Source organism: Athene noctua, chromosome 22 (assembly GCF_965140245.1).
Source record: "Athene noctua chromosome 22, bAthNoc1.hap1.1, whole genome shotgun sequence".
Taxonomy (NCBI): Eukaryota; Metazoa; Chordata; class Aves; order Strigiformes; family Strigidae; genus Athene; species Athene noctua.
This window is the reverse complement of record NC_134058.1, coordinates 488,764-501,466: the sequence shown is the minus strand read 5'-3', so window position 1 is coordinate 501,466 and position 12,703 is coordinate 488,764. Positions and strand designations below refer to the sequence as shown.

At 49.3% G+C, this 12,703-nt stretch overlaps 1 protein-coding gene across 5 annotated transcripts in view; it reads left to right on the top strand.

The window, feature by feature from the left end:
• Positions 1-126: 126 nt before the first annotated feature.
• The window catches only part of CAMTA1 (calmodulin binding transcription activator 1), a 293,026-nt gene continuing 280,449 nt past the window's right edge, over positions 127-12,703 (top strand). For all 5 annotated transcript variants that reach the window (XM_074924718.1, XM_074924719.1, XM_074924715.1 and 2 more), the window contains exons 1-2: positions 127-188; positions 4,169-4,262. In XM_074924718.1, coding sequence (XP_074780819.1) covers positions 4,196-4,262 — 67 coding nt within the window. In that variant the 5' untranslated portion in view covers positions 127-188; positions 4,169-4,195. The remainder of the gene's footprint in view (positions 189-4,168; positions 4,263-12,703) is intronic.

Sequence of the window (12,703 nt, the reverse complement as noted above, 5' to 3'; positions counted from 1 at the left end):
GCCGCGCGGCCGGGCGGGGCAGCGGCGCGAGAGCGGACACAAGGGCGCGGCGCCGCCCGCTGCCACGCCCCCTGCCGGCCCGGCGGGCCGAGCGCCCGCGCCCTGCGCCCGCCTGCGCATGCGCGGCCGGGCCCCGCCCCCAGGGAGCCGTGCGGCGCGGCGGGCGGCGGCGGGCGCGGGATGGCGCGGTGAGTGCTGGGCCCGCCCCGGGGCGCCGCGCGGGGTAGGCGGGAGCGGCCCTCTTCCCCGCGGCGTCTCTCCCGCTGCGGCCCTCGCCGCGCCTCGGCCGGGCGGGGCCGCGGCAGCGGGCTGGGCCCCGCGGGCCGTCGGGGCCTGTGTCCGCGCCGCTCCTGGGCGAGAGAGGGAGGAGGAGCGGCCGCAGGCGGTGCCGCCGGCCGCGGGGAGCTTCCCGCGGCGGGGCTCGGCCTTCCCGGCCGGCGCTGTGCCGCGGGGCAGCGCGGGGGGCGCGCCGCGGCCGCGGTGTGCCCTCCGGACGTGCCCCACGAGGGCCGTCTCTTAGCCCGGTTACCGAGGGGCCCAGCAGTCGCACGCTGGGGTCTGTTGCCTGGCATAACCAGAGGGTCATTTCCACACCGGTTTGGGACCCAAGCGACTTGATTTCATGAGTAACTCCCGATGGGGTGGACTCACAGAGGTTACCTGAGAAATGTTACAGCCGGTTGCACTAGCGTGAGGTCAGGTCTGACCTGCACAGAATACGAAGGCAGTCAGAGGATTAGCTCAGCAGCGTTGACCTGCTGGCACAGAACGGCTAGCAGGGAGCAGGCCACGGACAGACCTTGTTCACCACTGCAGACCTGGAGCAGTTCTTTTCGGGTCAGCGTTGCTTTGGCTGCTCACCACAGAGCAGAGAATCCGGCCCTGGAGCTTATGCTCTGGTGCCCTCCAAAGCGCAGACGGTCTTGCAGGTGGGTTAACCATGGGAGGCCACTCGTCAGGTCTTACCCAGCAGCGGAATGGAAGGAAACACCCCAAAAGCGTGGGGAGCAGTCAGAATTTTTCCTAGGAGGGTTTCCTGGTCTGTGCTGTAACCTGTGCCTCATTACGAAGCGTGCTGTCGGACAGACTGGGTGTTTGTTGGATTCATTGCTGTGATAAGGCAGCCAGGACAAAAAATAAGGCCTTTTTTGCTCACGGTTGGGTGTTCCCCAGTGACTGGATCTGGTGTTTGTGCGGGGGGTGCTGGAGTGGTTTTACAGTCCTGCTGTCCTCGGAGAGGAGCTTTTGAAAGACCGCTCAGTATCTCCGGTACAGCCTAGTGTGAGGCCGAGACTGTGTTTTCCCATTCCAAAGCTCAGCTAATTTCTTTTGGACCTGGTCTTCACATAACTTTTGTTTGAAAACAGGAATGTTTTAATATTTAATGTTTTTTTCTGATCCAAGGGTAGTTAACAAGGAAGTGTTGATCATGTTATGGAAGTCCCTCTGCACTTGTAGTGAGATGCAGTGCTTGGAACGAGAGGTCCCTTTCTGAGAAACCACGTAGAAATGGGTCTGGTTTACAAGGAATCACCTGGCAGCGTGCTTTTCCTGAATGAACCCTCCTGCTAGACTCATTTTTTTTTTTCCACATGGTTTAGGAGTCATTGAGTCTGTGCAAAAATGCAAAGAAGACTCCAGTTCTGAGGATGTCAGTTGCCGTGGCAACGCTCTTTCCCACGGATTTTGGTCCTGTCGAAAGTGTGCTCTTTTTCTAAGGCGGTCTGGGAGTTGTGTGGTCCTCGGGGATGTTAGTGGCAGAGTTACTGGGAATCTTTCCCCCTACCAGATTGATCTAACACTTTCCTAAAAGACACAGCTGCTCGTTGCCAGCTCTGGCTGCTGTTTCGCATGCATCACAGATGATTCGGGGGAATTTTTTGGGAACAGTCCACAGATGTCACATCTTGGCAGGGAAATAGAAGAAGAGAGAAATATGAGTTTAGTGAGCTAAATATGAACTGTGCTTTCTAAGCATGTAGAGATAGCTCTTTAAAACCCTAAATTATAACAGAGGAAATGTAACATCTATGACAGAAAGCTATTTGGGGGAAAGAAAGGGGAAAAAAAAGCAAAGTGCTTGTTTGTGCTTTACTGCCTTGCCAAGTTTTGGTTCAGGGTGCAGTGTTCCTCTTGCCCACGCCGCTACTCGCAGGTTCCTCACGCCACACAAGAAAACATCGTGGTGCTGTGTGGGACGTGATCTTTGTGATAGAGGAGCAGACCCCAGGAATCAGATCCTGGGTTTAGCTGGCCCGTGTGCGGTCAGATGCTGCGCCTTGTGCTCCTTTTGTAAATTGCGAGTAGCCTTAGTAGTGTCCTGAATCATCTCTGGTGTTTTCCAGAGGTCACAATCTACCGGTACCTTTCCTCCTCAGATGTAACTGGTTGGGTTCCTCCTTAGAGTGAACCTGGTGATCCTTGGAAATACAAGAAACTGTAATCGTTGCTTGTTTTTTTCCTAAGCTGTCACGTCCTAGATCTTTCACAGACAGGAAAGAAACGATGGGCTCTGTTTCAGGGACACTGAACCCGCCCCTGCAAAGGGAGCTGAGCGAAGTGGTCCTGAACATCACCACGTTCATAAGCTGGGGTTAGCTCTGCTGGGTGGGCCGCGAGTAGCAGAGTGTGCCTGCCAGGCTGGTGGGGAGGGACCCTCGGGGGGGTGGGCACCAGTGGCCCGTGCTGCCGGTGAAAGAGGGGGCAGCAGGCTGCGCACGTCCCTGTCTGCAAAACTGCTTTGGGGGCGAGAAGCTATTTTTTTTTTTTTTTTTTAAGCTAAGGGGAGCACCGGTGCTGGTGTTTCTCTGGGAGGGTGGTGACTCCTCTACACGGTGCGGAGGTTCCAGGATTGGTGCCCCCGCGGCTTTAGAGCCGGAGGTTCCTCCCGTCTGCTGAATCCTTCACCTGAGCTCCTGGGCTGGGCGGGGAACCAGCCTCCCCAGCCTCGTGAGAGTGCGAGGGACTGCGAGGAGGCCTTGTTTAGCTGATTTCTGAGTAACTGGAATCATGTAGTCACGCTGGAAAATTGAACCCGCACAAAGTGTTTTTGCTAATATTAACTTTAGTTCCATCTCAGCTCAATGGAGGGAAAAACTAGAAAGTGCCATAAATTCAGCCGAGCTTGTCAAAGCTGTCAAATTACCACCTGATAAAGCTCCTACCTCCTAATGATTACAGCCATCAGCCAGAGAGGAAATGTATGCCGATGGGGCTTTCGAGTGACAGCGCCAGGGTTCAACATTGTTAGACTTTTAATGTAGTGTCATCTGGGGGCTCTTTGGCTTCAGTGGAGGGTGAAGCTCTGAGCAGAGTTATTTCTTTAAGAAAAAAAAAAATCAAAAAAATCCAAGGATGTAGACTAGCATACTACCTCTCTTATCAGCCAGATTAATGCTGACTACTAAATTTTAGTAAAGGTCTTCTTTGGTCCCATTTGTTAGTATTAGGAGTCCATAGAGATAATGTCTTTTCACGTATAAAAGATGCTATTGATTTTCTGTTACTGTTGTCCTGAAATGTGCACAGTGTGTCTATGGAGCGGTGACAATCCTCCATCACTAGCTTTATGGGAAAAGAATGGTTATTGAATCTCTTCCCATAAAATATAATCTCTTTCTCTCTCCCAGAATTTGCCAGCCCCTGTGGGAGTCCCTCATGTTATCTCTTTGAGAAAATTGATTTTTTTTTGTCTCCGCTTTGTACGCTTCTGTTTAGTTTTATTTTTAATTTGGCTCGTGCTATGAAATGAAGGCTTCCCTAACATTAAGCGTGCTTTCTCCATGTTGTATTGCTTCTTTTTCATATAGATTTTAACACTTTCCGAGTGTTGTAAAATAAAATAAAGATATCTGCTTGGTGCAAGTCTCTCTTGTTGTTGCTGGGGATTTTTTTGCTCTGGGTGAGTCACTGCCCTGGTCCTTCTTTCCAGGCAGCTCTGAGATACTGACAGCTTTTCAGCTGCTTACAGGTAAATTCAGGGTAAGTTTCTAGAGTCAACACAGGCTGATTGATTTCAGATGAATGACTTTAGCGGAGAACACAACTTGCAGTACTATCTGCTCAAGGAGCAATGGTCTTTGAACTTGAACAACGGCAAAAATACTCTGTCAAATTTGTCCTTTCCTCTGTGTAGCAAATGACTGACTATGGGACTTTTTCCTTTCAGGGAGGAAACGGCAACATGAATTCATAGATGATGAGTAGGATGCCAAAGCCAGAGATGACAGTGCTCTTGAAGAAATGCTGGGTAGAACAAAAAGGTAAAAGGAACAGCTAATCGAGTGCATTTTGGAGCCCGTGGGACTTCATGTGGTACCTCCCCTCATGAGGCCAATGGCACACCCCCTCAAACCGTAGCTGAGTTTTCTGAATTCCCTCCTCCTCCATTTTGCATGAAGTCCCAGTGATGCCTCAGTCCTGACCTACTCTTGCTGTGCTTAGGCCTTCCCCAAAGCTGCATCGTTCTGTGCCCAAACCCCCGTGAGACTTGTACGTTCAGATGTGTCCTTGCATGCACACGCCCGCGGGCCCCGCGGCCGCCTCGCCCGCCCCGCGGCTCCCGCTGCCAGGTTAGTCTAGAGTCGTACCAGGCTGTCTGCCGCCGGGGTTTGTGATGAGAACAGAAAGAGAAATAAGAGATGAACTCAGCCGGTTGATTTGCAGCCAGTACCATTCTCCTGAGGTGACGGTTCGGTGCAGCCACTGCCTGTTCCGTCTCCCGACTTAAACTGGGGCAGATACACATGGTTAAAATGTTTGGAATGCTTTGCAAACAGGTTGCCTCCACGAGGACTAAATTGCTTTCTGCTACTCTGATGCTTTTTACTGCATTTTGTGTTAATGCTGTTGAGATGCCCAAAGGAATCGCTTCTTATTGGCTCTTTCATTCTGAGAAATTATCTCTGTAACTGAGGCATGATAGTCCACTCGGGGACTTGGGGAAGTAAGAGGCAGATTTAATCACACCTGCAGAGCGCCGGGCGGTAGAAAGGGCTTCGTTACGTTCATCCAATGGCAGCAGAAGTGGCTGAAGTGACTGACAAGATGCAAGAAAATCTTCATTAGTAACATAGCTCTCCTTGGGATATTTTCATGCTTGTTTATGGAAGACTGACTTTAATCCCCCAAAAGTCAAAAGCAAACATTCTCCTTGAAAATGTTCCAGGTTTGTAGTAATTATCTGCGTGTTGCCCCTGCCTCTGGGCTCTTCCTGGCAGCGAGTGTGTGGGACAGAAGGGCATTTCTGTGGCGAGCAGGAGATCTTGGCAGTAGGAGGAGCAGGATGAGGTGTGAATGGTTGATATATGTAAATAACAGTTCTCTTCTGCTGAAAGTGTCCTCTTCAGAACCACAGTCAGGGAGGAATTTGCTATAGTTTAGGTGTTGGTGCCAGTTGTAATTTGTATGAGCTTAAATCGAGACACGTCTGTCCCGCAGAGCATTGTGCAGGGCAGGGTTGAGGCTTTTGAATGTGCCAACACCACTGCTTTGCCCAAAACCCATCAGTGCGGTTTTGACAGCGTCAGAAATTATTTCTTCAGGCTGATTTATATGGCTAGGAAATGTTCTGACAGGTCCAGCGGTTCCGTACGTGCACGGGGGGTGTGGGAAGGGGGATGCTGGCTCTGTTGACCTTTGGCACCACGCTCTGGTCCCCACAGAGTGCAGCTTCAGCGGGCGCGCTCGGGGTCTTTGGATCCCTGCAGCCTGTCAGGGGACAGAGCTCTGCGTTTGGGCAGTGCTGTCATCTCTCACAAGCTGTTTTCAGAACGCGCAGAGCTTGCCAGAAAGCCAACCTTCCACACTTCGGAGAGGAGAGACATACAGGAATTACTCACAGATACCATTTTCCGTGGACAGCCCTCTGGATTTTGTGCGGTGTTGGTGGCTGGAAGCTGGGAACCCCTATTCCCTACCAGCTCTCCTCGCTCCAAAATCAGCCTCCAGCTTGCCTCCAGTACAATAGTTCTCTGAGAAGTCAATGAGTTCTCCTGCTGTGTCAGCGAGAATATTACTTGGGCTCAATTCTACATTTTTTTTGGCCTCCATTTAGTAAAATACTTTCCTGTTGTCGATATGATAATGAGCTGCTCTGGATGCTACAGGATGTCCTAAAATCTTGTGTGTAGGCCACACGATGTCACAGGGGAGGAACACCACCAGATTCAACTCTGTCGGTGAAAAAGTAGTAATTTGTCCCGTGTCATTTGGGACACGTAACCGTGTTTGAATACCGTATAAATACCATATGAAATACAGACCAGGTTTTTGACATGGCCATAACTTGCATGAGCTATCATGTAGTTAAAATATACGATGATATAATTTTTAGTGTAGTAACACCAGAGCTGGGAATTCAGGCATGCTTAAAATGGTAATTAGCAAATTTCTGTTGTTGTCAATCCATATTTGGGGAGATCTGACAGTTTTGCTCATTCTTTTTCTGCCTATGTGTATGTTAAGGCTGTTGGTGTGTTATTCAGCTATTCCTATAAACTTGGATGTAAATCTGTTGTGCTCTTTGGGTTTCAAAATCCTTCACCATCGATCTGGAAAGCTCTAAGTCTGCTGAAATGGGAGCGCAGTCAGTGCGGGCGAGGAGCTGCGTCCTCATGCTTGTGCCAGTTGCCTAGAGCCAGGACTCGTGGCCGTTCCCTGTTCCTCCCGCTCGCTGCTGGGGCCCTGGAGGCCAGCCAGTGTGGCTTGGCGGTGGCCCACAGCACCCTGCGAGTCCGGCATCACTGCAGGCTGGGCGGAACGGGGAACGGGAAGATCTGTCTTGGTATTTGCTATGGTTTGGACAAAGAGCACTATATAGATGTTATTTTACTGTTCACATCACTAGACATTAGCTTGGGGAAGATGCGTGCTGCTATTGCTTTAAGGTGGCTAGTGGCCACTAGCTGTGCTCAGCACCGCCTCTGCCAGCTCCGGCATCGCGGCACGTGCTCTCAGCTCAGCAGTGGCTGGAAGGTTCAGATAGGACCAGCTTTGGCATCAGCATAATCGCTTCTGCGGGCGTCGTGCTTCGGATGTTGCCAGCTCCTCGCTGTTTCTTCTTCTTCCAGCACGTGGTATTTTATATGACCCCGAGGATAAACAGTTGCCTACTAGACAAGCTTGCGTTTTTTTGGTTTTTTCCCTCAGTCTTGTCAGAGTCGAGGTTTTCAGTTGCCGGGGAGCACTGGGCAATCCGTGCTGGGTTTGCCCGCTGTCCTGCCGGCGCTTTCGCTGGCCAGGGGGTGCGGGGCGGCAGCAGTGCAGCTGGCTGCCGTAGGCGTTCCGGTGACACGGGCTGGCGGACGGAGCTCCCCGGCTGGTGAAGGGGGGTGCTTATCTAAGAGAGATAGGGTTGTGTAGCCTCGCCTTACCACTTGGTGCAAATTCCCCTACTCAAACGCAGGTGGAGGTTTTCAAAGCCCCAATGTTACGTTCGTGTTCAGCCGATGCCTTGCAAGCGTACAGCAAAGGAAGGTGAATCACTCCCGTGGTACACTTTGATCTTAAAGTTCAGTATTGCTCCTTTTCTCTAAGTGGTTTGTCAGACAAAATTTCTTATTCACCGTATTTGAAGATCTTGCCCTCAATGTCAGAGGCAAGGCAGTTGAAGGAGATGCAATTAGAGTTCCTCCATCTTTGAAATATTTGATTTGACATAGAATATTTTGCAGACCCATCAATGCATTTTCGTAACCCTGTATAACGTAGCAGTGGCTGTTACTACAGTTGTTACTAGCAGGTGGGGCCCCAGGGTTTTCTGGTTTTATTTGTGGGTTGCGTTTATTTTGTCTTGGGTTTTTTCCCTCCAATAAACTGTGGATGTTTTTGACTAGTACAGATTAGTTCCTCAAATAAGCCATGGACAACCTTTCACTGCAACTATGGGTGTTTTCTTGGTGTCAAAAAACTTGCTGTGAACCATACAAGCAATTTTTGTGCAGATGAAAATTTTGTTATCACTACTGAGAACATAAGTTGAAATTTTGATTCTGTGGAAGTTATGATGAATATATTAATATCTGCTGCATGATTTCTCTGCTTCCAACCATACTCTTCTTAAGTAAAAATTCACCCCTTTTGAATAAAAGCTGGCAACTGACTGGCATAAAATAAACAGGGTATTTTTAGAGACAGACAGTGTAGCTTTTCCCATGGTATGGTGGATGCCTATCACTAATGCACCACTCGCTTGATGGGGTTCGTGTGGCTAACGAGTTGTTTGTAGGAGTTTAGTAAATAAGGGCTTTTGCAGAGTCAGTGCACCAAGAGGAAAATGCTGAGAAGTTCCCGTCATGATCTGGGATATTTTTCTTAGAATACCATCACACCAACTACTCTTGGTGAAGGATGAACAGTGCTTTCAGCATTTCTTATTCATCGCTGCCCATAGAAATGTTCTTTTTATTGGAAGTACCTACCTGGCCACTGTGAATGAAAATCCCTCGGGGAAAGAGCTGTCAGTGGTTGAGTACAGTGGCTCTAAGGTCTAGCTCAGTAAGCACGAGGTTGCGTGTGCCTTATTTTCCCAAGGAAGGAGATGCTTTGGGATTGATTAAACTCTTTTGAGTCTGAACGGCAGCGTAACCTTTCTTTTATGCATTTTAGGGCTCACACCATGTGAAAAGTCACGTATGCTGTCTGTGTGACTCCAGGGTGCAGGCTTGGGGTAACGTTATGTATGTTCTTGAAATGAAAGGGACTCGTGGCACTGGCAGGGGTCAAGCGCAGAGGTGTGTCCAGCTGCAGCTCCTAGGCTCTCTGCAAAGGGGAACGCTCTGTTTTTCTCAGTCTCCCTCCAAGTCTTTGGTGGTGAAGTGGCTTCCACCCGGTGCTCTAAGCAGCCCTCTGCCGTGTGCCGTTGGCACAGCTTGTTTCCAGGTAACTGCTCCACGTTACTAGAGCCGGCTCGCTTTCGTTGTTCAAGCCTCTCCCCATCCCTGAGCCAGCCCCGCGGCCGCTCCGGGCCGTTGGGGCAGCGTCAGCACTGCGCCGTGGCTGCCGCCGGCCGAGGCACAGGCCAGCGGATGCGGCTCGCGCGGTGCCCCGAGAGCCGATGCCCGCGCGCTGGGTTCAGCGGGTGCAGAGTCCCCGGCTGGCTCGTGCCTGCACCATCGGGGTGCGAGAGGAGAGGCGGCTCGCGGGGGAGCAGGGCTCTTCGGGTCGGGTGTCTGGAAACGGCCTGAGGCGCGGTTGGTGTCTTAGGGAGGTGTCTGCGTGCCCCGTGTGCGCCTCGCGCTGCTCCCTGACCCGGCTCGAGCCTGGAGCCTCTGCTTCTCACCTGGCTCCTTATCTCCTGGGTATCCTGCCAGCCGACTGATGATCCTGGATTGAAACTTTCGGGGTGCGAGAGGGGTAAACCACACATTCATGTATTGCTGGCATGAGGAACCTTAGTGTTTCGGCAGAGAGCGTGTCCGGCGTGGGGAGGGGAGCAGGACAGAGCTGCGTGGGATTCAGTGTGCAAGGAGCTTTCTGGTCACATACGTGCACTGAGGCCTTTTTGCCTCTCGTGTCTTAAATGGTGCAAGAAGGGAAGAATGTTTTCTGAGCAAAGAAATGGCCAAATGAGGTGGGAAATATTTTATTTCAAAAATTCCAGGATTATTATAAACAATGATAAGGCATTGTTAAAAGCGAGCCTTTACGTTTCTGGTTTCATGCCTGAGACTTTGTGGTTAGTCTGTGTAACTGGAGGTTAATCTCTGTGCTGGCGTGGTCGTGTCCCGTGACGCCGGCCCTTACGGCGAGCCCGTTCCACCGCTGGCACTTGCACCTTTGCATTGTCCGTGCAGAACAGTTGTTTGGATTGTGGTGGGTGCTTGAGATTAAGGACATAATTTCATCCCCTGGACTTTCACCTTAACTGCAAGGGCTAAATGCCAAACACACCAGAATTAAGTGCAGTCCTTGGATTATGCTCCTAATCAGTATTTAAACTCACAGCCAGACCTTGCAGATCCATTTCTGAAATGTGTGCTTCAGGCTTGTTGTCCAGGTGACTGCCCACTTCCATTGATCCCACACTGATTTCTGCAACCAAGATCTGTTTACTTCTGATATTTCTAGTTGATTTTGATCAATCAATAATCCTACAGAAGGATTAACTTCTAATTTTAATATTTTTATAAGCCTACTTAATTTTCTGGAGCGGGGAGAGGTGCTACAAAAATTGAGATTGTGCAGGGCTAGGTCACAGGTTTTACTGTTTAGTCAGCGATGGAAGTTGAAAGACATCATTCCAAGTATAAAAGCCAATTCCAATATTAATAGTTCTCTCACCAGCTAAAAAGAAGTAATTTTATGCATAATTCTTTTCTTTAGGAGTGCTTGCTAATTTTGAATGCAACTCCCACTCTAAGGAGTCCGTGGAAGCTATTTTAGGCTTTGTTTGGTGGTTACTACAGGTGAGTTGGTAGTACGTGTCTAATCTTGGGTGGTGCTCAGGGCTGCACGGCCAGGTCTCCTCAGCGCCGGGAGGATGGCAGCCTTGAGGTCATTTGGAGCGGAGTTTAAGATGAGCGTGACAGGCTGTTCGTAGATGTAAGCACGGATAAAGAGAAGGTTGTGGACGTCATGTAAACGCTCAGATGAGGTTATGCTAACTTGTGTTTTTGGAAGACATTGTGCATTGTTTCCCTGTCAGAAATAGCCCTTTAGATAAACTTTAAGCCTAGGCTGATGCTGTCAGAAAAAGAGAATGCATATCACTTAACACCAAAAGTGACGCTTCGGAAGGACCTTTTCCAGTTTATAGTTGGGTAAAAAGGGTCATCTGGGTAGGGATATTCTGTCCTTGCCTACGGTTCTGCAGTTCTGACAGGATCACGTTCCTGGTTTTACCTTCATGCTGTCCCAGGCTGAAATACTTCATATTTAACGCTCTGGGTTCTATAAATAATTGACGTGCCTGTCTTGGCAACTGAAGATCAGCAGCAAATTGTATTGTTGTTGAATAATAGGGTGGTTCTGCATTCTTTGAGCCTTTACATCTTAATTTTCACTCTGCTACTGGGAGTGTAGGAACTGATTTACTCCACTTCGGGGGGAAAAAAAGTATTACAGTTCCAATCCTTCAGGGGAGGAAGTTTCAGAGAAAGTCAGGAACTCGCAGATGAAACCATCTAAGCGAAGACTGGCTGTTTCTGCGTGTTTTCTGCGTACTGCTTGGATGTATTTCTCATTCTGTGCAGCTTTCATGGGTCATATGGGAAAGAGTAGTTTTAATGGTTAGACCAAGTTTAGGCAAATATAGAAAGGAAACTCTGCCCTGTAGCTAAAACTAATGAGAATATATTAAAAGAATTGCTTTTGTTCATCAGAACTACTGCGTATCCTTGATGACAGAAGGGTTCTGTGTGATGAGGCACTGGCCAGGCCCCCAGGAGATGGTTTGAGTAGCTGCACCGCCATTGCACCACTGTGAGCAAATCACGATCGATTCTGGTCCGTGATACTGGAATTATACTTCCATTTGGTTTATCTATTCATAAATGATGATGAAAAAGGTCTGGGAAGTTCCTTCTCATTGTGAATTTATAGCGTGGCAGAACCCAGTCGTGGTGGAGTCCTTTAAAGATTGGAGATAACGATTTCAGCAATAATGCTTTTTAATTGAAAGCGTGAGTGCTTTATTGTTTGTTAATGATCGTTCCACGTTACGTGTACACAGAATAAATCACAGGGGTGCATGAATGGAGACTTGGTAACTGCAGGGCAGGTCTTGGGCAAAGGGCAGGGCTGGGGTGGTGCTGTCAGAAGTTCCTGGGGAGTCAGACTGACTCAGTCAAACCTGCCTTTGCCGCTGGGTTCCTGTTCCTGAACCCGCGTGGCTTTGAACACCTCCTGCCTCCATTACCATCACCAATTTCTCTTCCTTCGGTTCTCCTTTTGTTTTTCCGTCGTCGTCTTCCATTACTCATTCTTCTGTTTTCAGTGCCTGAGGCTGACATTTTCATACCTTGGTGACTAAAGTTTGGCTCCTAGATCCGTATTTATTCAGTTAATATAGACAGCAGTCCAATTTCGGAGGAGTTAAGTATCCTGGAAAAGATATTTGTTTAAAAGTAGGAACAGAAATTCAGGAGCACACCTTTAGGGATCTTCGGCTCAAACATACTTTCCCGTTATTATTTGGTTCAGCTCTCGCTAGAGATCTGATATCAAACTAACCTGAAGATTACACTATCTTGTTACATGTGGAGGGGAAAACAAGAGCTGGGAGCTGTTTATCCAGCGCCCAGGACAGAGCCCGTCGTGCGCCAGCCTCGTGCTCGGCAGCGCTGCGTGACCGAGCGTCTGCGGGCTGCAGGCACTCGCCTGCGTCTCGCTAAGAAGTGAAGTTTGTGTACGGACAGGGGAGGGGGCTTAGGATGTGCGGGAAAGGCATTCCCAGAGAGCAGCAGCCAGGCTGAGCAGCTTGTTACAGGGCGATGACAGCTTAAAAACCCCCAATTTAAAAAAAAACCCTTCCATTTACCTCATTGAAGACTGCACTGAAATGATAACTGAGGCTACCACGGATGACAATCATATTGCCTCCTTAAACTAAATAACTTGATTGTCTTATTGTAACAGAAAGCAAAGAGAAATGTCCTGAATATACTGTAGGAAATTGTCCTTACTAAATCTAGCCCAGCATTTATGAGAGTTGTATATATTATTTGATTTTTGCCAGAATTACATAAACGGGGGGAAGAAGTTG